The 24701-nt window shown below is 38.1% G+C and overlaps 1 protein-coding gene and 2 long non-coding RNA genes across 4 annotated transcripts in view; 1 reads left to right on the top strand and 2 right to left on the bottom strand.

The window, feature by feature from the left end:
- Positions 1 to 24701, bottom strand: part of LOC137479821 (uncharacterized) — a 131851-nt gene that overhangs the window by 102364 nt on the left and 4786 nt on the right. The gene's annotated exons all lie outside the window — the stretch shown is intronic.
- KNG1 (kininogen 1) lies at positions 959 to 17503 on the top strand. Of its 2 annotated transcripts, XM_068200418.1 has the most exons (11): positions 969 to 1266; positions 4127 to 4237; positions 5160 to 5244; positions 7468 to 7640; positions 9329 to 9436; positions 11534 to 11615; positions 12116 to 12282; positions 13717 to 13824; positions 14802 to 14891; positions 16367 to 16526; positions 16875 to 17503. In XM_068200418.1, exons 1-11 carry the CDS (start codon positions 1072 to 1074, stop codon positions 17060 to 17062), a joined length of 1467 nt encoding a protein of 488 aa, XP_068056519.1. In that variant the 5' UTR covers positions 969 to 1071; the 3' UTR covers positions 17063 to 17503. The 2 variants fall into 2 exon arrangements, with proteins under 2 accessions (XP_068056518.1, XP_068056519.1); XM_068200417.1 differs by having other exon boundaries at positions 959 to 1266; positions 16367 to 17503.
- Positions 14683 to 24701, bottom strand: LOC137479822 (uncharacterized). Its single transcript, XR_011002544.1, has 2 exons — positions 24426 to 24701; positions 14683 to 15882 (listed from the first exon to the last, which is right to left on the bottom strand). It is a non-coding gene; the product is annotated as an uncharacterized lncRNA (long non-coding RNA).

Below are 24701 nucleotides of genomic sequence, written 5' to 3'. Positions count from 1 at the left end.
TTCTTTCCTTTTTTTTTTTTTTTTTGGGTTTTTTTTTCCTTCACCACTATGTTATCCCAGAGGCACTACCACCAGCACCGATGGACTCAATCTTGGCCAGAACTGGATCCATCTTGGAACTGACTGGCATTGGCTCTGTCAGACGAAGGAGAGGCTTCCAGCAGCTTCTCACAGAAGCCACTCCTGTAATCCCCTGCTATCAAAACCTTGCCACACAAACGCAATACAGCAAGAAACAGCTGGAACACAGGAGCCAAGGCAATCCCAAGATGTTCACAGACCCAAAGCAAAGCTATTTGGTGCCACACAGGGGAGACAAGCACCAGTTCTCAGCCATCTCTAATCCTGGCTTGACCAGACTCAGGCGATAGTGTTTAACCCTTTGTTCTCATGTGACACATATCTGTAACAATAACAAAGCACTATGATCACTGACTAATCCTTAAGCCAGGCAGTCTCCACATGGCAGCAGAGATGGACTTCCCAGTAGGACCATGAAGGACAAGGTTTATCAAGTGCTATTGAAGGGTTTTGTGCCATTCAACCATGTGCACGCGTCCAAAGACTTTTCAAACGTTCTGAGTACTATAGTTCTCAGAACTGTTGCAACCTGAACACTAAACAGATCGATAAAATTTACAAGGTTGTTGTCCAAAACTTCATTACTACTGTGACCTTCCTGGATGTTTTATTTAAGCCTTGTAAAATTCATTCTCAGTAGCAGCTTAGGTGTTAAGAAGTCAGAAAGCTACAGCCACTTCTTTCTCTTTTGCTTTACTTTGCCTAAACTGGTCCCCAGCTGCAGCCATTTATCCTGTTATCTTGATGGCAGGTGGATAACCTTAGTGTCATTCTGGTGAACAAACAAAGTTTATTTAGATAAACTCAGAAGTTTATTTGCAGTATAAACAGGGTATGATGAGAGCCAACCAACCCCAGCAACCCACTCATTCTGTTTACTTAACTACTGCTCCTGAAAAACAGAAGAGGTGACTAAAATCCTGTCAGGCATTCCTTTTCCATTTGGTTCTTAAAGATCCTTGTAATTCAGGGGCCCTTTTTCATCCAGTTATGAAGGCCTTCATTGTACTAGTACTCTGCTGTAGTTTTTTCTCTAGCAGAGCCATTCCTCTTGCATTTGAGTTTTCGGACTGTGATGACCCTGATGTCTTTAAAGCTGTTGACGCAGCACTGAAGAAATACAATGGAGACAGAGCAACTGGTAACCAATTTGCTCTATACGTGGTGATGGAAGCCAAGAGAACTGTAAGTAGATTTTGCAAAAAAAAAAAAAAAAAAAAAAAAAAAAAGCTGGAATTGTTTATGCACTCTGAATCGGCTTATCTCCATCTCATTTGTAAGGGGGCAAGCATGACAGCAAAGTGTCTACCAAAAATGTTTTAAAAAAATCAAAGTGACTTGCACAGTAAGATACTTGTTCCCCTGACAAGCAGGGGTGTATATTATGTTTTTATCAGCAGAACTCTGTGTGTTGGTGAATTGCTTACTAATGTAAGGACTAAAGAATAGAAAATTTCTATCACCAACACAATTTGTCTTACTATTCCACTCTGCTCTCTTTTTTCTTTGTTGGGAATTCTACCCCTTTCCATCATCTGTAAGGTTTTCAGCCCAATGGCAAAACCACACTTATAAAAAATATTAATATAATCTTGATTTGGGAAGAGCTGGTGCCGCACATAAAGGAGAATCACCTGATAAAGTTTGGCAATATTCTGACTTGTTTGTGAATACTATTTGATTGACACCAGTCCTAAGTCACAGATCTATCTAGAAGCAGTAGGTGGTATTGTACTCAAATAGGGTGACAGCTAAAATTACAGAAGAAAGAAGAATGCAACATGATCCTTTGCCTGGAGTCCTTCTATATAGTCTTAATCAAACAAAAGAGTATTTACCTCGGAGAGGTATACAAAGATGGTATTACCATAATAATGACAAGCATTATTTTACATGAAAATAACATTAGCATTTTTTTCCACTGGATTGGATTTTCAGATGTAAGCCACAAGAAATCCAGTGTTAGAGAGAATATTTTGCACTCCAAAATCACAAGACACTTTTACCCAGACAGAAATTGACCTCAGAAAGGAGCCATGCATTGCTAAACACAGCAAATTACCCACATCTCCTGGCACCTGCCCTCTTGTGTTCCTGTTTACACAGGAGATTTTGGCATGTGGAGACAAAGAGTAAAATCAGAAAACACTTTATATAATTAACATTAAGTAAATGAATAGTCTCACTGAACATTCTTAACGTTCTTATTCTTAACAACAGCCAAATGCAAATATCTCTGTATCAGAGCTGTAGTACCACCTACCTTCCTTTTGCTGGTGTTCCCAAAGGAGAGATAGAAGTTTCAGAATTTTATCTTAAACAATGCTATATTTTTAAGAATACATATTTATTGCAATTATTATTCATCTTTCCTTCTCTAGATAGCCATTTTTCCTTTTCTTAAAAGATACATAGTGGAAATCAATTATTACTTAGAGTCATTGATCAGATTATGATATTAAGTAAAAAACAGAGAAAAGGAATCTACAATTGAAATTTCTTCATATTTGAGGTTCTTTTTCTAAAAAAAGTACTGATTTTACTTCTCACTAGTCTCACAATGTTGAATGCATTAATTAAATAGCTGGTTATTACATATTCATGTACATTCATTATTGACAAGGTAATAAAACATAAAAGCTTACCAGTGAAAGACTAAACCTGCCCCAGTTAAAGGCACAGTTGTTCATAATAGTAATGTAATGAACTAATAACAAATAATACAGAAACAATGTCTTTTCTTACTTCGCTTACTTCCTGAGCTGATTTATTGCAGATTTAGAACACTGTAGCAGAGAACAGAATTTGGCTCTTTTTAAATCCCAAATAGTGTAATCTGATCTAATTCCATAAAAGTCAATTTCTACCTGTTGAGGACTAAGTCTATTATATTTTTAGAGCTCCTTTTATCCTTTTTTACAAGTATTACATGAGGTACCTCTACACTTCTTTGTACCTATAGCAATACACAACAGGAATTAAGAGAAGGCAGAATATAATTCTGCGTCTGCTGCATCAGTGTAAATATGCCAACCACATCAGCTCAGCCTCATTTTTTGGTAGCACTAAGGCAAGAATTATAATTTAATCCTCCCAGCAGAGACAGAGAAAAATAACTGGGTATTTTAGAATAATCGGTGCTAAACTACAGCAGCTGCCTGTTTGTATTTGAAAAGTCACATTGGCAGAGCATTTTTAGTGGCTGTAAAAGGTTAGTAACTTCTGACTTTATATATTCTCTAGAGGATGAACCACAAACCTTACAGTGTTGTCACTGTCACCTGTAGGCACAGGCCTGCTACCTGGTTTATGGCAAGGAGAAAATACCCACTACTGATTTACCAAATTCTGAAGTACTTACACTGGCCAGGCCAAATTTTGCTTAATGTTTTTTATTTCATCTTATGGGATTCCTGAGGCTGTCCTGCCCTGCAGCCAGGCCTCCAATGCCTGTAGAAAACCGCAGGCACTGCTCAAGGCTGTCTCCAGAGCACATCTCTGCTCCCCCTTCCCGGGCAGGCTGGGCAGCTGAAGTTCCCAGGTACCACTGAGCAGAGGCTGTTTGGGCACTGCCAGGCTGCCTCTGGGCTGCCAGGGGAGCTGTACAGAAAGAAAGTGGACGGATCTGGGAGAAGGCCAAGAGTGAGAGCGAGGGAGTCAGACAGGAGCACAGTCCAAGCTGGTAATTATGCTAACTAGCCAAGCAGCCACCCAAAATGGCTTTTTTGGAGTACATTTGAATGAGAGTATGAAACGTAACCACTTCTCTTTGGTTCTAAACCCATTGGTACTACAAGTTAAAATGAAGCCAGTTAAGCATATTGTATGCTTTATACCAATAAATTGTCATTTTAGGTATAGGCTAAGTAATATAATTAGGTAAGTTAATATTTGAACTACCAAGATCCGAGAGGCCAGCACCTAATGGGAACCACACTATAAAATTTAAGGTAACTAAATAATAGTATTTACTTTTTTTAAACTCTTATCTTTCCACTTGGTTTATTACCATGCAAATGATGACATGTATATTGTTTTAATCCAGGCAGGACCTGACCCACAGTTCTATGTGAAATACAGAATACTTGAAAGCACTTGCACCGCTGAGGAAAACAAACACTGGCAACAGTGTCATTACAAAGTATCTGCAGAGGCTGTAAGTATCTCTTCTCTTTAAAAGTTCTCTGTGCAGAAACATAAGGACCAGGACCACAATTGCCTGGGGAAAATACAGTAGAAAAATTAACTTTTTTTGCTGTGTTGCTTTAGAGAGCTTATAAGACTAAAGTGCAGAAATGTTTACAACCCCAAAATTAACCATTATTGTCCTGAGTTTTCTGGTACAATCCTGAATTTATGCAGAAAGGAACATTTCAGTGCTTCAATATGAAGGTTCACGATAAATCCAACATAAGATTTGTGCACTGTGAGAGTGTAAGGACTGTAAAACTTGGTATTAATTATGTATCATGGAAACTTGCACAACCAAACGCTGGCATGGAAGCCACTGTGGCAGAAATTTTGGCAGAGGGCTTTCAGCAGTGCCAAGCACAAGCCTCTGGCTTGTGCTGCCAGAGGGCACCCAAGGGAGGTACAATGGGGACACACACTGCAGGGACACTGCACATTCCCAGGGCATGGCACTGCTCCTTCACACAGTGCACAGGAAGGAAACATGGTGACAATATGATTTGAATCTCTGTGAAAGGCCATGGTCATTGCTGCATACCTCGTACGAGTAGAGAGGAAAATGGATAAATGCATGGTTTATACAGCCTTTAGTCATGGGTATGTGTTCATTTCCATTATTCTGACTGTAAAGTCTTTAGTTAATCAATGCACATCATACAAATCCAAAGCATCATTTAAGTCATCTGCTCAGTTTATCCCCTATTTTCCTCACAATCAACAAAACTGATCCTTTTTCAGTAACAAAACAGCAAGTTAGACATTACTACGAATATACACGTGAACCTCTTCCCCAAAATCAGTCTGCAACTGTCAGCTGTGTTCAATAGCTAAAGCACTGTATTTTTATTTAGCAAGTTTCAGACAATTGTTGCCATATGTTTTTGCAGAAAACAGGAGAATGCACAGCTCGAGTTCATATGAATGATGCTGATAAAACAACTAATGTTTCACAAGAGTGCAAAATTTTCTCAGGTATGTAATGATTTGGGATAGCTTTTAACAAATACATTTACAAATAAAAATGGAATATACAATACTGAGACTTTCAGGTAATTTTAAAGGTAGAAGCTCCTTATCATGCTAGCCAGACATTTATAAATAATTTTTTGTAAGCAATTATTGGTTAAAGAAAAAATTTCACTTCACTGTTATACACATATAGACTAAATCAGTGAAGCACAGGCAGTTTCTGCCCAGGGTAATAAAATTCAGCATGTATGTGTAGTAAGTTTCTTCAAGCACTAGAATTATGCCAAATTAAAATTAGTTTGCTTAAGACCAAAAGCATACTAATAACTTAAGAGACTGGATGCAACTTGTCACAATTCAACTTTCTGTCCTTACTTTTTTAAACATAAAATTATCTGAGGAATTACTGGAAAATACTTGGTATGACAAAATTGCACCTTCATTTTCTCCAAACTGAAAATTAATGAATTCTTGCTGGTAAAGTTTACCAAAACAAATATTTACCCCAAGCAAGAAAATAAAAAAAATTCATTTACAAAACAGAAATCTGGCAGTGATGTAATTATGTAAGAGATGGATCTTTTACACCTTAACAATAAGAAATGCTACATTTTTCACCTATAAGACACTCATATGACTTTTACATTCAAATAGGAATTCTCCTTATTAAAAAGAAATAACATTGTTTTAAAGATTTCCAACTGAGATCTCTGTGCCTGGTGCTCTGAAAGATATACCCAAGCTCACTTTAAAACATCCATCGAACTATTAACTTCAGAAATATTCTCCCCAATTTCTGAGATGTTGGGCAGCCGGTATATGCTTTTTGTTCCTAGCTATCTTGTTTAAAGCTGAAATGGCTTTACCTACAGTGTCCTTCTAGGAACTGCAGTGCACAAACTCCATGTTCTGCATTGAACAAATGCTGCATTTGTAGGGCAATGGTGACACCTAGTTGCCAGCAAAAGTTGTGTGAATCCCGCAGAGAACATGGGAAATCTGCATTTGAATCTTTGCTTAGAAAGCAAAAAATCCCCATATATAAATTAAATTAATCAGGTGTTCAGCCTAAGGAACTCATCTCTTCTTACCAAGTTATACCAACTCTGGAAAATAATACACGTTTGTTCAGCATAGTCCTAATGAAAGTGCTGAGACTGCAGCTGGTCTAGAAGAGGGGGTGCTGTTGGTTCATTATCTCCTTTGTGACTGCTTACTGAAAACGTGGTCATACTTTTCTGTAAGGTATCTATTTGTCATTACTGAGTCAACATAAGACATACTTTGGTCACACCTGACAGATGAGGGATTTCCCCACGGTATTGGTACCACACTGTTCAGCCTCTTTGGTGCAAGAGTTTGATCTAACTGACCCTGGACTGGTTTCCTGGCTGGTGCAAACTGGCATAACTTGCTTTAAGCCAGTTTATGCCAGCTGAAGATCAGGCACATAAATTTTATTTCAATTCCACAGAGACCACATATTGTCCCACTTCCATTCTCAAGCTCACTGACTTGTGAAATTAATTTATGTGCTGAACTATAAAATTAATTTATGAAAATCCAGTCCATGATTACCAGAAAGGAAAGAGAGTTAATAGGATTAGTAGTAGGAAACAGGAGTTTGAGCATCCCTGTCAAGCTTGTCTATTCACAGCCAGTCCAGCTGGTTTAGCCTGAAGGTAGCACCAAGTGGTAGCTGGCAGCCACAGTGACTGGTAGGGACAGCAGAAGAGTCCAACTGCAGTCCCTGGGGCACTCAGAGTCACAGCAGCTCACACGGGTGAGCCCAAACACTTCTGCTGAAGTCCCCCTTCTGAAACGCGGTGAGGACAGCAAGCAGCTGCACACTGTGGGTGAGCTTTGAAGAATCTGAAGACCATTCCCTTAGCTGTAGCCTCCACTGGCTCCCTGAATGAGTAATGTACCTTCCTTAATGGTGTCAAAACTACACGCAAGATTTTTCTGAAATTCAGTAATTGCTGGAATGGGGCTTACCGCCAAAACCACGCCTGGACCCTAAGGTAATGGATGGCCCCTGCCACCACAACCAGAGCATGTTCCTAAATATAAAAATGTCTTTGTAGGCCTTGAAACTGGAATAGAGGGTTTGCTTATCTCACCAGTTAAAAGCAGGAAATGTTCTTGCTCACTCCCAGATAGGAAAAATGAAAACCTAAGGCTGTTTTGCATAATGCCCTATGTTTTTTGGTTTTTCTTTTCCAGATGTGTCAAAGATAAGACTTACTGAGGCTCCATGTCTTGGATGCTTTCATCATATATCAAGTGATGGTTCAGAAGTGTCAGAAATTCTGAAAAAAGCCATTCAAAAGTTTAACAAGCACAGTGATGAACTTGCCCTTTTTAAGCTTGTGGAAATAAAAGAAGCTAAAAGACAGGTTTGTGCATTATTTTTCTCTACATTTTACAGAAATAATCCAACCCAAAGCAGGTACCTTGTTTGTTTTGTGTGTGTTTCTGATTTTAAGGCATACAAAATGCATATAGAGGGTAGACTCAGTAAATAATTATCTTAATTTATAAGGAATCATTAACAGTTACCTACTGGATTTTCAGAGCTCTCAACTGATAGTATACACTTTTTTTAAAATCTGCCGTTGCTTCTAAACAGTGTTTAGCACCAGTTTACTTGCATTCTCATCTGGCACATACAACCTGTATCATCTCAAACCCTCCTGGATATTTCCTTTGGCCTTGCCCTGAGGCTCCAGCAGGAGCAGATCCCTCCTAGGGGCTGAGCCAAAGCTGCCAGCCTGCACAGATGTCTCTCACACTCACCAGCCTCTCAAACAGCAGCAGGCATCTCTGTTTTTGCAGGCAATAGGGCCCATTTGTCAGCAGCTGCTATGTGCTATAGGACAGGTAAACCCCACCTAGGAAAAATGGGTAAGAGAACCCAAAACCCCAGCATGCCACTTGCTGCAAAATTTCTGCTCATGGGAATATCTGCTTTGCAAGGAATGACTACTAAGGTTGCAGAAATTCTGTGTCATCTGGTATTTCATGCAATAATTCCTTCCCTGTGAAAGGCTCTCCTATGGATTGGTGTGACACTGCTAGAAATTAAAGTTTCTTATTTGGTTTTTAAGTAGTGTACAACCCAACAGCAAACACAGACCCCTTTCTTTGGACCTGTGTATATTTAGTAAGCCAAAACGAAACTTCTGATCTCATGTCAGCTTGACTCATGATTTAAACCAGACTGTCCTTGTTATATTTACTGATGGCAGCAATCCTCTTTGCTGAAAGACAAACTTGCACAACATTTAAGCCACATGGCAAAGTGTTGCAGACAGACTGCAATCCAGCAGCTGGAAAGAGAACCATCATGTCACCTCTGGCAAACAGAGAAAGGTCAGAGCGCTCCACTTCAACTGATCTGGGATAACAAGTTCATATATTTGATTGTTTTTCCTCTTTAATACAATGTTACCTGGCCCAACACTATGATTTGGAGAGGTTTCATGGCTGAGAAGAGGTAGCCACTGTTAGGAAAATGGAACAGCTTCCTGGAGAGAAAAATTTTAAAAAGGGTTATGAACCTGGACAAAACAGTGTGTGTGGGAAGGTAAAGCCCAGGATAGACACAATTATGGGTAGATGATAAATGCAGAACACTCAACAAAAAATGATGCCAGCAGTATAAAGTTACATTATTCAGATAGTGTTTTACTGTGTCCCGTGCTCAGGAATGCAGGACTTGCCAGGCTGTGTTACTGTAGTCATCGATCTAGTCCAGCTTCCTGTCACGGGCAGTAATAACTAACAGATCTTTGGAGGAAAGCTCAAGAGACCCAGCAGTGTGAGGCTGCAGGCTTGCCAGAAGTGGACACCAAATACAAAGTGCACTTCTAATAAAAGCAGGACTTAGTTTACATTTTGTACTGCAAGGACAAGATGGTTTTTTGCTGTCCACAAACAATCTGTGGCTTAATGAGTGCGAAGTGATTTGATAGATAGAAGGCACTAGATGAGTAGTTTTGCTTTCTTTGCTAACCTCATGTAATAGTTTAACTTTCAAGTTTGCATTGTTTTACATAATATATAACCTAAATATCTCTTCCAGGTGGTAGCTGGATGGAATTATGTAATTAGATATGAAATTGAGGAGACTAATTGCTCCAAAGACCAATTTCAAGATTTAACTCCGGAATGCAAAATCACTTCTAGAGGTGTAAGTAATCTCAAAAATCTGTTTATCAAGAAAATATCACATTAACAATTAATCACTGAGATCTGACTCAAGAAAATACTTATAGTCTTGCTTCATTTCACAAACAAAGTTTAAATCCAGTCTTACACATAACTGTTTATGTAACTGGGACATCCATGTCTTCTGAATCAGTGACTAAGAGGACCACTGAAAGGTTTACAGATTACACCACAGAATCGGACCAGTCTTACCCAAATAATAAATCCCTTGAGAAGTTTTTATCCAGGTATTCCAGGAGTTACTTATGTACAGCCCAAGAAGTGATAATTATAATTAGCAAAATTTCCAGCCTAAGACATATTTTCTCAGAAAAGTCAGTAGCTGAATTATTACTTAACCTTTACTACAGTCCAAATAATAGCTTCAGAAGAAATGTATTAACATAATTTATACATAATCCAGCTAAACAGTGCTGCAAAACACAGGTACTATTTTGGCTTCACTGACCTGGAACTGAAGGAGCCATAATGAAAATAGAGGCTTCCTTTCTCAACTGATCTCGCTGAACCAGCTCATGAGGGCTTCACAAAAACAATTTTGCAAATACAAGGCAGAGGGCAGGAATGCAGAGTCACTATGAACAGTGGTGGGAAATGGGAGGGACAGAATGGCATCCATTTCAGCTGTTAAGGAAATGCACCATTGAGTGTTACTTTCAAGAGCCTCTCCTGTTCAAAAATTAATCCTTGTACATCTCAAGAATGTTTCAGATGTATTGATCAAAAAAGGAAAGAATGACAGCACTGGGAAATAACAGAAGCGTGAGAGTCGGACTAGCTGAAGCAAATCCCTCCACTACCCATGTGCCCTTAGACCTTAAGCAAGTTACTTCACCAGCTTGAGTCTGAGTTTCTCCAGCTGTCACCCAGAGGTGATGACTTCCGTCACCTCACCTACTGCAGGAGCACTGCCTCACTCACATACTGCTTTGGTCACACAGGCCTTCTGGAATTAGATCATAAGCACTTATCCCCTGAACTTACCAGTAGATCACTGACAGATATTAGAATACCATGTTTCAAGAATATTCCGCACCTTGGAATGACCAAATTTCAAGGAAGTTTTCTCATACCTTTATTTAGCTCTGTACTATTAAACTTCAAATGGGAGGGCCAGAATTGCACCCTGTATTCAACACACATATGAACCACTGAGCTATACTGGTACATTATGTCAATCCCTTTAACCTGGATAATAAGCCTTGACATTATTCTTCATTAGTTTTTCTAAAATACTACTAAGTAGATTTTTTATAATTACATTTTCAAATAACTGTCATGGTCCTAAGGTCTGAATTTTAAGTCTTCCTTCTTATTTTATGGTTAATTGGGTTTCTTTAGTCTTTGATAAAGGATTTCACCAAAACCTTTCTTAAAATCTCTGTATATCAAGAGATCTCTTTACCCACCTTTGCTGATGCTTTGTAGAACTTTGGCAAATCTGCAAAATATGACTTCTGCTTACCACAAAACCTCAGTTTTTCCTGGATGTATTCATTGCCCCTAGTTCTTTCCTTATTACTGTTTTTAATAACTGGAATGGTGGAATTGGTTTGAGGCTGTATAATCTTTAAAAGAACCCCACTATCAATATTTCTTCAAGCTTTAAGATATCAAGGCAGTTTTAAGCAAGTTATCTACCATGGTTCCTTTAGAAGACCTGAGAAAATACAAGAAACTCAGTAATGTTTGATTTGATAATTGTGTAATTTTCTTTTTAGTCTTTAGAGTTTGAGACAGAAATTCCATGATGTTCTCCATAAAATATGATTTTGGCTTGTAGACATTCTCATTTTTTTCTTTAATGAACACATATAAATAGTTCATTTGGCTTTTCTTTTAGGGTGTTATTTTCTTTGAGTGGTCCTTTTGAACTCTGATTATTTATTGCCACAGACTGTCTGTTGGAGGGAGGAAGGGAGGGAGGGAGGGAGGAAGCAAGGAAGGAAGGAATTATTAGAAGCATGCTTGACTTATTCTGTTAGCAGGAAGGTATTAGGATGTGAGTTTGTTCATTATTTCTAAATAACAAGGACCTGTTTTGCATTTTTGACTCCAGCGTGTAGCTAAATGTGAGGCCAAAGCATTTCAGAATCTTCAGGCAGAGATTGTAGATACCGCCAGTGACTGCAAGCTTCCAGGTATGTACTGGGCACTATCAGTTTTGAAAGTTCCACAGTTTTCAGTGTATGTATTGTTACTTTTTTCTCCAGCCCATCTGGACACAGATATTGTTCCATATAGTAAATGCTGCATTCTCACCCATTCAGACTAGATTTTATTCAACACACAAATTCACTGCCAGTTACATGCACCTCTTGTTTCATCCAAATCAGATCTTTCCATACATGTAGCTGTTCCGTCTCCACATTTTCTGGCTACCTACAACTGGCACATGCAATTCTTGTTTCTACAAGAGAACTGTTGTTAAATGTCCCAGGTGACAGTAGGTGCTGATGTTCTTTTAGATAACCAAGATGTGATATTGCTGATCATATAAAACTCAAATATATTTTCTTTTCATTTCATAGACGCAAATATGAAGAGTTCCAGAAAGCAGAGCTTTATAATTGTTTTTCCCAGCCTTTATCTACATTGAACCTTATGTTCCTTAGATCTGAAACCTGTTGTTCTCTTTCAGTTGAAGAAACGGTAGTTGCTGCCATTTGCCCAGGTTGTCCAAGGACGATCCCAAATGACAGTCCCGAACTGAAGGAACTACTGAAGGTTTCTACAGAGAAGTATAATTCAGAGAGCAATGATGACTTCTACTATAAAGGTGGAGAAATACGATCAGCGACAGTTCAGGTTGGGATACATCACAGAGATGAGGAACAAACATGACATTATTATTGGCCTGAGCTGAATGTTACCTAAAGTTTGTATTTAGATTTGAAATAATGTTTTTGTCTAAGTGCTGATACATGAGGTTACTGAAATATCCATGCAATTTTTCTTGTAAAATCTAATCCATACTGGCTTGCATTCAAAAATTTATTGAATTTTCTTGAATGTTCTTTTTTTCTTAACACAAAATGATTTTAAAAGGATGTGAAGAAGGTTGGCTCAGGGCATTTGATTTCTGTGTATCTACCCTACTTTTTACATTCGTAACATACCTTAGACTTTTAAAGTATAAAAGTTTTATTAGACGGGACTACTCCCTTGATCCACCACACCAATACTCTCCACGTTATTTTAAGCAGTGTCGTGTCCACGCTACAGTTGTTGTATGGTCCAAAATGAGGCATTTTAATTTCCCTTAGAAATATGTTATTTCATATACTGATTGTGCTGCCAATAATACTCTAGCTAGATTCAGAAAAGGACATCTGTGCATAACTTAATACATACAGATAAATAGAACTTGATAAAGGACGAGGAATCAGGGGGATAATACTGGTCAGTGTTTGCATAAGCCTTGTTTACTGTCCCAACACAGCAAAACAGAAGTTTAGGATAGAATTGAAAATTTGCAGTGGAGTAGTTCAGAAAATACTTGGTCCTAACTACTCCTGAGCATGAGGTATCACTGGAGAAGGCACTAAAAGCACACCAGAATTTTTCCAAACAGCTCATATTATCTTACTGATAATATCTGTGCCTTTTCTTCTTTCAAACTTTTTTCTTCCTTCTGACTTTCCTGATCATGACTGATATTAGCATGCATACACATTTAAAATAGATTTCAGGAAAATAGAATTTCATGTCTTGCCTGAAGTCCCCGAAGGAAGATATATTATTTCAAGCTCTGTGAAAAATACTATGAGAACTCATAGCAGGCACATTCTTGAACCCATGCAGTTTCTCTCTTTAATGCGTTTGGCAAATAGGTTCATTTTCAACTGAGCCTGTTCATCACACACTTTGTTTTACTCACATTCCACTTTTCTGACATCGTATTTGGCTCTCTACAGTGCTATCACTAATGATTTCATCTGTTACTAATGAAATTACTGCAGACATTTAATAACTGTGGGCCCAATATTATTCTGACCTTTTCTGTTTCCTTCAGCTTCAGTGATAGAATTTTTGAGAATAGGAACTGGAGTAAATAAGTTGCTTGATTAGAAGCAGATAAGTTTAGTGCCAAATATTTTAATATTGTTCTTCACATATGTTGGTCCAGTGGTTAGGACTTGTAGAATTCAAGTAGTATAAGCTTGTAGAAAATAATCTTTCCTGTGAAACCTTTTTAATAAAATGCCTTTAGTGCAGAAAGCTTTCTTGATAATTTTTCAGGTGGTTGCAGGAAAAAAGTATCGAGTAAAATTTACAGTCTGGAAGACAAACTGCTCTAAGAGTGAGTTTGAAAAACTTAATGAAGACTGTACAGCCACATCAAACAGTGTAAGTAATGATAATCTTGCCAACTGTAATGTTTCTTATGGACAAATTCATTTGCATCAGAAACTGGAAACGCTTAAGTAAAATCACATCCTGGGTTCTGTTACCTCTTTCAGTAAACTTTTGTTCCAAGAAGAAGGGCAGCTTTCACTGTTTGTAACCCAAGTTAAGAAATCTTGAAACTTGAACTGCAGCTGCAGGATCAGTGCTTGCTGCAAAACCAAAGGAACTTTCTTTTGATAATAATCAATCAAAGAAAGGAGAGCAGAAGGCTGCTGCCAAATGAAATAGCTGCAATACTCCCGACTCTGTGGACTTGCAGTTAAGGAAAACATGAGACTGAACTGTTACTTGTGAGCAAAGGAATGACATTTCTGGAGTGCGTGCCATGCTGTTGATAGTGAGAAAATATGCTCTGGACACTGGAAAGGAATGCTGATAGGGCCAGAAACCATTGGCACGGAGGTTGTTTGGGGAGAGGGCCTTTATCTACCATCTCTTTTCCCACCATATGAACAGTGCTTACCTGTGAGATTTTAGAATTTGTTAGTGCAGCAGGCACTAAAAAGAAAAAAATAATGCTTTATTTAAATTTCCCAATTTCCCAATTTTTGGTAGAAGAAACACCATAAATAAAAAATATTTCTTAGGAATATCATTCAAAAAATATTTCTTGGGAATATTATGCAGTTAGTGCTCCAAAAGTGATGGAGGTGAAAAATCCAATTTTCAAGATTTAATCTGAAATTCAAATTCGAATTAAAGTCTTCACACAGGCATACTACAACCTTGAAAAGCTAAGCTGTGATGTGTCCCAATACAGAAGTGTCCATCACTAAGACAGATTTCATAAACACTCGGTTAAACTTCCAAGGATTTTAAAGTATTATTTTTAAAAAAGTTTCTTTTTCAGGCCCGAGTCTCTTCCTTTGTGTCTGAAGTTTTGTTGCCTTAATGTGTTGATTTTGTTTTGTTAACAGGCATCACTGTCATGTGACGCACAAATTCACGTGATCCCATGGCAGGACAAAATCTATCCCCAGGTGAACTGCTCTGAAGAGCAGCAAGTGGTAAGATTCTTCTTCATTACCCATCTTATTAAGCAGAGTGTAGGACAAAGGTAGTCAATAAATTATTTATCCATTCCAAATTATCCCATATTTTATACAAAAAACAAAGGAACACAGTTCTTTTAACAGTCTCATTAATGTCACACTCTTTTCTCTCACCCTCTAACCTCAACAACCTATTACCTCAAAGCAGTTTCACCACAAGGTGAGACGATGGCCAACAAGGTGATCACACAAACAAAGACACTGGGACAGGGAGAAGTTCTGCCTGTTGCCTGCTCCTCTGCATTCTCAGTTAAGCTCTGGAGCATCAAGCCCCATCAAATCCCCCAAATTGCTACTCATACTAGGTTTAAAAGCTGAAATAAAAATGTATTTGCTGGCACAATAATTACACCCTACCAACTTCCAAAGCTCTGTGAATCTTTCCATATGAGTGGAGTGGCACCTGCTGCAGCTGTCAGTCTCTGCACAAGGATCTTCCAGTTTCTTCCTACTCAGCTCCACGATGGACTAGTCCTGAATGCAAGTCAGTCTGAAAATCTCACAATGGAATACAAATATTTTTTATTATCAGATATTTCTGAGGATTGCAGAGACTCCAGTGTGACACTGAATAAAGACAGATTACCCTGCCTTCATAACTAATAACTTCACTGTGCTCAGCACCTTCCTAACTACATATTCATTTGTTATGTATCAACTAATGTCTCTCCTCCCTATTTTCACTACAATATTTTATCCGTATCAACTTTCAAATTTAGCTTCAACTCAAATAACTCTGATTTGCAGCTAGACAATGATCAGAGACTTGGTGGAGAGAAACTCGTGTTGTAGAGTGACTGTACACCATGCATTCACAGCCTTTGTCTTCAAGTTGAACACTGATGAGGGAGTAGAGATGACTCAAAAACAACAGAATGTTTGATATTATCAGCTTTAATCTCTGTGTGTTATTTCCAGGCAGTATTCTGAAATGAATATGCCAAATCTAGAAGTAAAAATTTGAATAGTTACATTTTATACAACAAAATTACACAGATCTTCTGTATATTCTGCCAATGATGGTATTCAGAGAAGTGTTAACTTTCAGTATAAATTGGTGCTATACATGGGAGTGTAACAAGTGCCAGGACATTTAATCCTAGAATCCAACTGTATTGTTCATAAATTAAAACCAGTACATGTGTTTTGCTCTCTGTAGTATAATTCTGCTCTTACACTGACAAAACTTCAGTGATAATCAGAAAACTTTGGAAATTTTTCTTTAGCTGCTAAAATACTCCAGAATTATTTGGAGGATGTTTATTTTTGTATGCTTATCACAGAAATGATACTTGTTTAGTTTAGATTTTAGTTTAAAAATTTGCTAAATGCTTCATGTACTGCAATGAGCCAGCTTCTGAATTTCCCACATCTGAAGCAATTGTTCTGTTTCATGTAACAAATGTGGCTACTATTGCAATGTTTTTTAGGTGTTCTTTGCAAGAAGGCCTCCTGGATTCACACCTTTCCGGAGCGCTTTGACGCTACGCCAGCCACATGCAGTTTCATATGCTGATAAAAATGAAGGAGAAAGTCAAAGCCCTAGCACAGAAACGAGGAAAGACAATGGACAGGAACCAGAAGGCGAAGGTGAACCTAAGCATAAACACAGGCACAAACACAGGCATGAGCACAGGCATGGAGTTAAAAAGGATCATGACAATGACAAAAGGCATAGGCATGACATTGATTGTGGGCGCAGAAGTGGCCATGGGTGTGGGCATAAAAAACACAGTAAAAAGAATAAACATAAACATCCAACCCCCAAATCTTCTGAGGAGTCAAACGAAAGGGGTTTTAATCAAAATGAAACCCTCCCATCATCTAGTGCTGAAACAGTGCTGGAGCTGGTTAGTACAGGGGTTGTAAGGGAGGAAACCAGTAGACCTGCAGAGCCACTAATTGTTCCTGATACTTCTTTATTTGATGGGTTGCCAGATCGCCCAGAATCTCCTCGCCCCAGATGTCCTGGAAAACCATGGAAACAACTAGTGGGCTTTCCAGCCCCTCCTAGCTTTCCCAGAGAATTCACAAATGAGGATCTCTTGCCTTCTGCAGCAGAAAACATCGATCCAGCTACAGAAAACAACGAGGAAGACTTTGATCTCGCAGATGCTTTAGCATAATTCAAACATTGCAAGATCCTTTTCAGAAATGTTACAAAGAAAATAAGAAGAATACTGCCTTTTGAAATGTATAAAACACAAAGAGGCAAAAGCTCATATTCTGTTAACTGAAATACTCAAGTAGGTCACCAGCACTTCTGGGGACCTAAGACCATATGGCAATACTGTGTATTTGCATATATTTGCAAATATGTAAATCTGTGTAACTCATCTGCCTCAATTTTCTATAAACACAAACTTAATCACCGCATCAAGTCTTACTGTATTATATTTAAAACAATGGCAGAAAGAATTTTGCAGATTACATAAAGAATCTCAACCAAATATGGGTAAAACAAGACAATATAGAACAAGGGTGCCTCTCTTTGATATGTGAATTTTTTTTTCTCTAATTTACTGGACTGGATCATTTAAAGAACAAAATAAAACAAAGGAACCTTTTTACCTGTTAATTTCTTTAAACAAATCAATATTGCTACCAGTCTATCACTAGCAGTTGTTCTGTTGGATGAGATAACAGGGACAGCTGAGAGAATCCTAAATGAAGCAGGTTTATTATTCCCTATACATATTATGTTAACTTCCTAGAGAAGCACAGTGATTGCCAGACTTTCATTCAGCAGAGATGCACAAATACTACAGATCAGATGACAAAATTATGAACTCGTGAGACACCTAAAATTTGTATGCCTTCTTCCATTATTAGGTTGTGCATAATTTTGAGACTGGACAGATTTTTCTATTCTGGGTATCTTCCAAAGGTTTTTGGTGCAATGTATTAGCTAAAAGGCACCAAATATTTCTTGTGAAATAAAGTGTGTTTTCCCTCTGTATGGATGTGAGAACTTATTCACCTGAAAAAACCCAAAACCCACACAGAAATAAATAAATAAATACTTCAATGCCAGATAAGTTCACCAGTTTGAAATGCTACTCCATCCTATAAAGAGTTAGTGACACAGTGAGGTCCTACAAATGATAACACTTCACTGATTTTGTTCTAAAAGACCACATTACTTGAAACCACAGTGGAAATGCCCTCCACCACAGCTGCAATTCTGCTCATCCCAGCTGCTAGGATTGCTGTTGCATCAAGACTTTATAGTCAACAGCTGGGAATGGGTCCTTCTGTGTGCTGTGCTTCTACAGTCAGTGAGGAGGAACTAGATAGGGGAGGTCTACTCAGAGAAGGCAAAAGAGATGGGAACAGGATCAGGAGTCTTGGCATAACAGGCAAAGAATGATCTGCAGAGAGGCGATAGCTACCAAGAAAGGTCAGAAGACACAGAAGTGGAAAGAACAGAGGCAGGGTGGCATGATATGGCTGGGGTGAGAAGAACAAAAGAAAAAAAGAAAATAGCAAATTAGTGGTAAAAATTGAAACAGAGTGAATGGGATGGAAAAGCGGGTGAAGGTACAATCATCAAGGAATTATAAAAGACAGGAACTCAAGAAGGGGAGCAAGAACAAAAATAAAAAGCAAGAGAGGGGGTCTCTCTGTTTGTGCAGGAGAGTCCCCAACACATCACAGAAAAGAACTCATACTGCCTGAATCTAAGCATTCCCTGACAGTGTAGACAATACTGTGCTACTGCATAGCACCTCCCGTTCTCAATGCCTGGCTCTGTTTTTCTAATTGCATTAGAAAATTCATTAGAATGTATTGAAAAAGTAAGGAAATCTAAAATTAGAAACAGTGCCTGTGAGAAAAAATTCAGCATGGTTGTGTGCTTCTGAAATTTTTTTTACACGGTATAATTGCCACATAGGGATGGATGGAGACAGACAGATATCTATCATGACTGATGGTATCAGAACCATTATACTTCTTTTCTTTCTGAAAATAATCATTCAGAAGTCATAAAAATTAGCTGAAGCCCAATTTTAAAGAAAGATACAGTAACAATAACCCCATGATCCATCACTAATCAAATCCAACCTTTATAATTCATTCCTTTCCTTGCAACATAATATGCAAAGGCTATCTTCTTGTTTTGACAAGAACTAAACTTAACAAAGCTATGCCAATGAAAGCCTTGAGAGTTATCTTTAGTTCTCTGCTTCTTTTCTTCTGAATATTTGATTGGTATGATTTTGGCAGTAACTGGAATCTCTTTGTGTATACTGAATTACTAACAGCTCAAAACAGTTTTTCTTTAAATAACAGTAGCAATTTAATAATTAATACAAAATTACAGTAAAGACATAAAGAAGCAAATATAAGGAAAACAAAGTTTTTTTTTCCATTTCCAGTCTCCCATATGTGATAAAAGGACCGTCACACTCTTGATGTATTCTCCCCACAGAGCACACATACACAACCTCGCATAGTGAGACACGGGACTGAACTGTTGTTTACCACGTGCTATAGTGATGATGTGAGGTTCCATCATTAACACAAAGATGACAAGTCCAATTTGTTTATATAATTCACAAAACTAATTACTTTTAAAAATCATTCTGGAGTAAAAATCAGTGTTCTGTGTGTAAAAATTCTGAAACAGAATGTTTAGATATTTTTGGAACAGAACATTTCCATTCCTCATTGACATGTTCCCATAGAAAGTTTCAATTATCACAAAACAGCACTTCCAGATGGAAGAAGCTGCTGTGAGAAAACTCCTGACCAGGCCTGTTCCTGCTCAGCTGCTGAAAAGCTCTGTAAAACTCCCAGCTTGTCCTCCTGCCGGAATCACGCTGGAGCGCTTTATCCAGGCCCGCAGCGCCTATCGAGCACTTTCCTCCTTGGCCAGCAGATGGCACAACTTCTGTCACGGGGCTTACGATCGCCAAATGTTGTCAGGTTTGTCATCGCCAGGGTTAACACTCAGCGTTTCTTCTGGGTGAGTAACACTGTAGCTAAAAACCACCCCATCCGTGCAATCTGTTTTAAATATTAAGCTCTAGCAGTAGACTTTCGATGCTTGCCAGTTACTTACTATAAGCAAAGCATATAAATAACACACTAAATGGAATTCCATTAACATGAAAAATAAGGCCTACTCCTGCACTCTTACTGATATGGATAATCAGAACTAGGAGTCTGGGATATGAAAATATGTTTGAATTAAACCTCTGTTTACTTGTACTGCTGACATCCAGAGCCACATGATGGCCATTCTGCAGCTGTCTGAATTAAATGTGCCCCCTCCCCTGTTCATTCCATCTGTGACAATAGGACAAAACACATATTTTAACTGTCCATATGAAAAATTCCTCAGCTTTACTATGGATGGACTGTTGGATTTTTGCCATAATTCAGACATGACCTTTTCATCACACTCAGCAGTTTCAATCATCCTCCAGTGCTATGTTCACACAGTGTAAGCCACGGGAGAGAGCTGTGCAAACACCTGACATCAGAACATGTGAAGCATTAATGATGAACACTGCTTTTTGATAGGATGTAAGAACCCATTTCTTTCCTTGTTTTCTCAGGTCTCTCAGCCAGTAAGATAATTGCTCCCAATTTAGGAATAACAGCTCTGGGGATAAATGAGTCTAAGTGGCTACAGAATTAGAAATGACACTACTACATGGCCATTGTAATGTAGACAGAGCTGTACCAAATCCAATGTACAAATTCCTCATACATTCTTTAAAAATAACAATGGGGATAAATATTTTCAAATCTGTAACCAGCTACTCACTCACAATTGCGAATTCTGCTGTGTTTACAAGACCACATTAGTGTAATGCAGCTCCCAAAGTTTTAATTAAGCTTTATGTGCAAGTTCATTTGGGAAAATGTAATTAATAACACAATGTTTCTACTGCATTCTAAAATAAGAGGAAGGGTGCATTAAGGTGTAAAGAGTGAAGGTTTTTCTAGTTGGGTAAGGCATCTTGCTGTAATGAGTACTACTAATACTGCAGCTCCTGCAATGGTTTCAATATGCTGCCACTGAAAACTCAACCATAACCTTCAAAGAAGAAACTCCTAGCACTATGGAGTAACAGGGATTAGAAACTTCATAGTGATTCCTTTCTCTTCTGCCATGAATACAGATAGTGCTGATCTGTGGGTTGAAGATCAGGCATTTAAATACTTACCTCACTCAAATTAAGCCACAGAAAATCAGATTTCCTTGCAGAATCCAGAGTCACACCAAAGGAGTATATTTGTTTTAAAAATGCAAAGACAAAATATATTTATGAGAGGCCATGTATGAATTTGGTGGATGCTTCTCCATCTTCCACTGGATGCACTTATCACAGGATCCAACAGACCATTTGGCTTGAAACAAAACAAATACTATAGTTTCAGTGAAAATCAAGGCAACAAAACAAGTCTGACTAAGGCAAAGAATGAACAAGGATGTATTTTTAACTGAAACTTAGATTACTATAGGAAAACTCAAACAGCTGGGCTAGACAAGAATTGAGGATTGTTGTTTTCAAGTTGGGGAACATAATGCTTATCAACAGAATATCAATAGGAGCATGTTTAAAGAAAGACTTTGTCCTACATGCCCAAAACACTATAGTTCAGTGCCTTGAAAAATCCACCAGGCACAGGTAAAGGAACATTGCTTTATTTCTTATTCTAACTGTTAAGCATGTCAGCAGAAGTTAATTTCTTGCCATTTAATCCAATAGAAAAAAAAGACTAATGCCATAAAACATTATGAAGAAATAAATCTACTATAATTGAATTATCTTTCTTTTATGTGCCAATTGTTCTACTAGCTGTATACTGACTAAAAGAGTAGTAATGCTCACAAAATTAATAAAAACAAAGGGGTATAATGGGACATAACTCAGTCTCTGCAAAAGAAAAAAAAATCAGTTTGAGAAGGAATCCAGAATTCAGACTGATCATTTAAGCAATCTTGTGACTGCTAAACTAAAATCTCCCGTTTGAGTGCAGAAGCCTGATTTTACATTTTGCTGAGAAGTCTGTGCTCCCATTAACCTTAAATAGTATTATGGGTACTCAGCATTTCAAAAATCAGGCCTTGGACCATTCAGCCAAAGCCTATCATGTGGAAAGCTGATATTACCTGGGGTGGCTGAGATGGAAATTGAGCAGTGCAACACCTCAAAAAGTTAATTATGGACAGCATTAGCCATCAAAGAAGCTTTTATATTTTACAGTGTTTTCAGAATCGGTGCAAGTCCTGGCATTAACTACAGCAGCACTAGTGGCTTAAGAGCTTTTTTTTCTGGCCCAAATACAGAGATTAGAGTGTTCTGGGCAATGTTTGCCATACTTCCTTTTTCTCTTGATCACTCCCACAATATAAACCAGGTGGAAGACGCAGGCAAACCAAGCATAAACTACAAGATCACCTATTTCTTTAGAATTCAGTACAAACATGAGGACAGATTAGTAGATTTACAAACAACTCCTCTGTCTTGTTCAGCTTCATTAAGTTGCTTTTCTATCATAAGACAACCAAGATGCCTCTGAAACTTTGACTCAAGTTGATAGATCTGTGGGTTGTAGCTGACAGTTCAGCATAGGAACAGCAGCAATATGAAGATTATAATGTGGGTGAACTCTACTCAAGATATTTCTGTATCAGCACTACTATAGCTCTGCTCTTACTCACTGTAAATACATACTAGTCACCATCAATCCATCAACTGGAACAAATAAATGTTCATATTATTTGGAAATTTATGAGAATAGCTTGTCATTTAGCAACATTGTGCTCCTGCCCACCCCTCTGCCAATGAAAAACTATTACACTGATCTTAGACTGCAACACTAACCATCCACTAAATATTTATATAAGGCAACTAAATTTTTGTCTGGATAGGGCCCACCCATTCCTTGTTTAGCACTTATTCTACAAAGAGGTGTTTATTACACAGTCATACTTGTTTGAATAATCATCTCATGTCTCAGAAGAACCCAAACTGGTTTGACTCAGAAGTTCAGTGATCTCTTCTGAAATGTAGCACCTAATGCTCTGTGGAAATTAGTCCTAACACAATTATTCACTCAGCAAGGCATTATCAATTGTTTAGAGAAAGAGACTAAACCCCTTGCTGACATTGAACTAAATCACCATCACTTGTACTGCCAGGGGATGCCTTAGTCATGGATTAAGACTTGAACTTCACATGCACTGGCTCAGAGGACCCCCACAAACCTTAACAGGATGTTTCAACACCAAGTGCACTGGGGAACAAAGTAAATTGAAATAATGGTTCTAAAGAATGCAGGAGAACTTTCTGTAACTTACAAGTTTGACAAAATTAAAATCAAAAACGATTCTGGCTAGTAAAAATACACTTGAACATCCAATTCCACATGACAAACTTTGAAAATGGAAACTTATGTAATACATAAGTTTCACTGGGTGAAACTGGGTGAGATTGATAGATCTCACCCAGTGCAATACATACCTGGGAAATGTATAAGCTGAACTCTATACACTCAAAGAATAACAATTTTGCAGTGAGAGATGGTAATACTAAAAATAAAAATCTGAATCCCTAACATTTTGCAGCCTGAATTACTCAGTCTTACTATCAGGCTGCTATAGGAAAAAAAAATTCACTCTGACCCAAACTGCAAACAGACTACAGGAGAACAGTCAAACACTATTTGATAAATGGTGATAAAGTGCAAAACAAGAAATTGTGAGAAAGGGCTGATCTATCCAAGCATACTCAATAACACAGCAAACAGATGGTTAAGCAATATCAACACAGGAGTATCAACATAGCTAAGTCAGTGTTCTCGCTGCCTCCACAGTTTGTTTTATTCTCCTCAAGGCCCCACCGTGCAAACATGGCAAGTGTGCTGGGTTTGCTGTGCAGGGCACATGGGTTCAGACACCTCAGAAACGTCCTAGTGACTGCGAGAAGGAGCAGGTGAAGGACAGCAAAAATATGTAACATAATAGATGTAGAAGCAGCAGCAGCAGCTTTTGCATAAGTGTGTTGCAGATAATTCTGTAATGATATTGAAGTCTTAAACTACTATAAAGCTCACTCCATTAAAGAGATCCCACAGAAAGCATGTCTGATGTTGGTTCTATAGTCAGTATGATTGAGTATCTAATATTATTATTTATTTATTATACATTTCCACCCAAAATACATCTACTTATATAACAGAAGACAAAAGATCATTGATAAGAGGTTGATAACACATCAACATATCACAACAATCTTACCACAAAAAACATAATTTTACTTGCATTTTGAAAGGTTTCACAGCACTGCACAGCTGAATGTATCAACTGAGAAATTTTAATACATAAAAAACACATTCATGAGCTCAAGATTATGCTGAATTTTTTACTACCATTTGTTCTTCTTGTTTATCTCCCTACTGAGTTTTTTCATGGCTGTCTTTACCCAGGGTAATAATGTTAACGCCCAAGTAGTATCAAAAAGCAGCTACCTTGAAGCAGCAGTGAGTATTTTCTAAAGGAAAAAGTCATTCTTCTCCCTCCTTTCTTTGCAGCATTTCCTCCTGAAAGCATGGGAGTGTGCTTGCTTGCTCATCACTCCTGCTACCCTAAACAACTGAGATAGCTTTGTTCTGCACCAGCAGTTCTGCTCATGAACACTGACACTGAATTTCCTTTTTTAGACAGCAAGGACGCAGACTTTCTTCCTCTTCTCCCTCCCCCTGCCTCGCCTCCCCTCCCCCTCCTACAGTCTTTGCTGTGCCCTC

Source organism: Anomalospiza imberbis, chromosome 10 (genome assembly GCF_031753505.1).
Source record: "Anomalospiza imberbis isolate Cuckoo-Finch-1a 21T00152 chromosome 10, ASM3175350v1, whole genome shotgun sequence".
Classification (NCBI taxonomy): Eukaryota; Metazoa; Chordata; class Aves; order Passeriformes; family Viduidae; genus Anomalospiza; species Anomalospiza imberbis.
Note: the sequence above shows the minus strand (reverse complement) of the source record. Positions and strands in the feature narration are given on the sequence as shown.

Coding starts and splice junctions, on each gene's coding strand:
- KNG1 (XM_068200417.1), top strand. CDS start 1,072: ATGAAGGCCTTCATTGTACTAGTACTCTGCTGTAGTTTTTTCTCTAGC. Junction 11,616..12,115: donor CAGTGACTGCAAGCTTCCAG/GTATGTACTGGG, acceptor GTTCTCTTTCAG/TTGAAGAAACGGTAGTTGCT. Junction 12,283..13,716: donor TACGATCAGCGACAGTTCAG/GTTGGGATACAT, acceptor ATAATTTTTCAG/GTGGTTGCAGGAAAAAAGTA.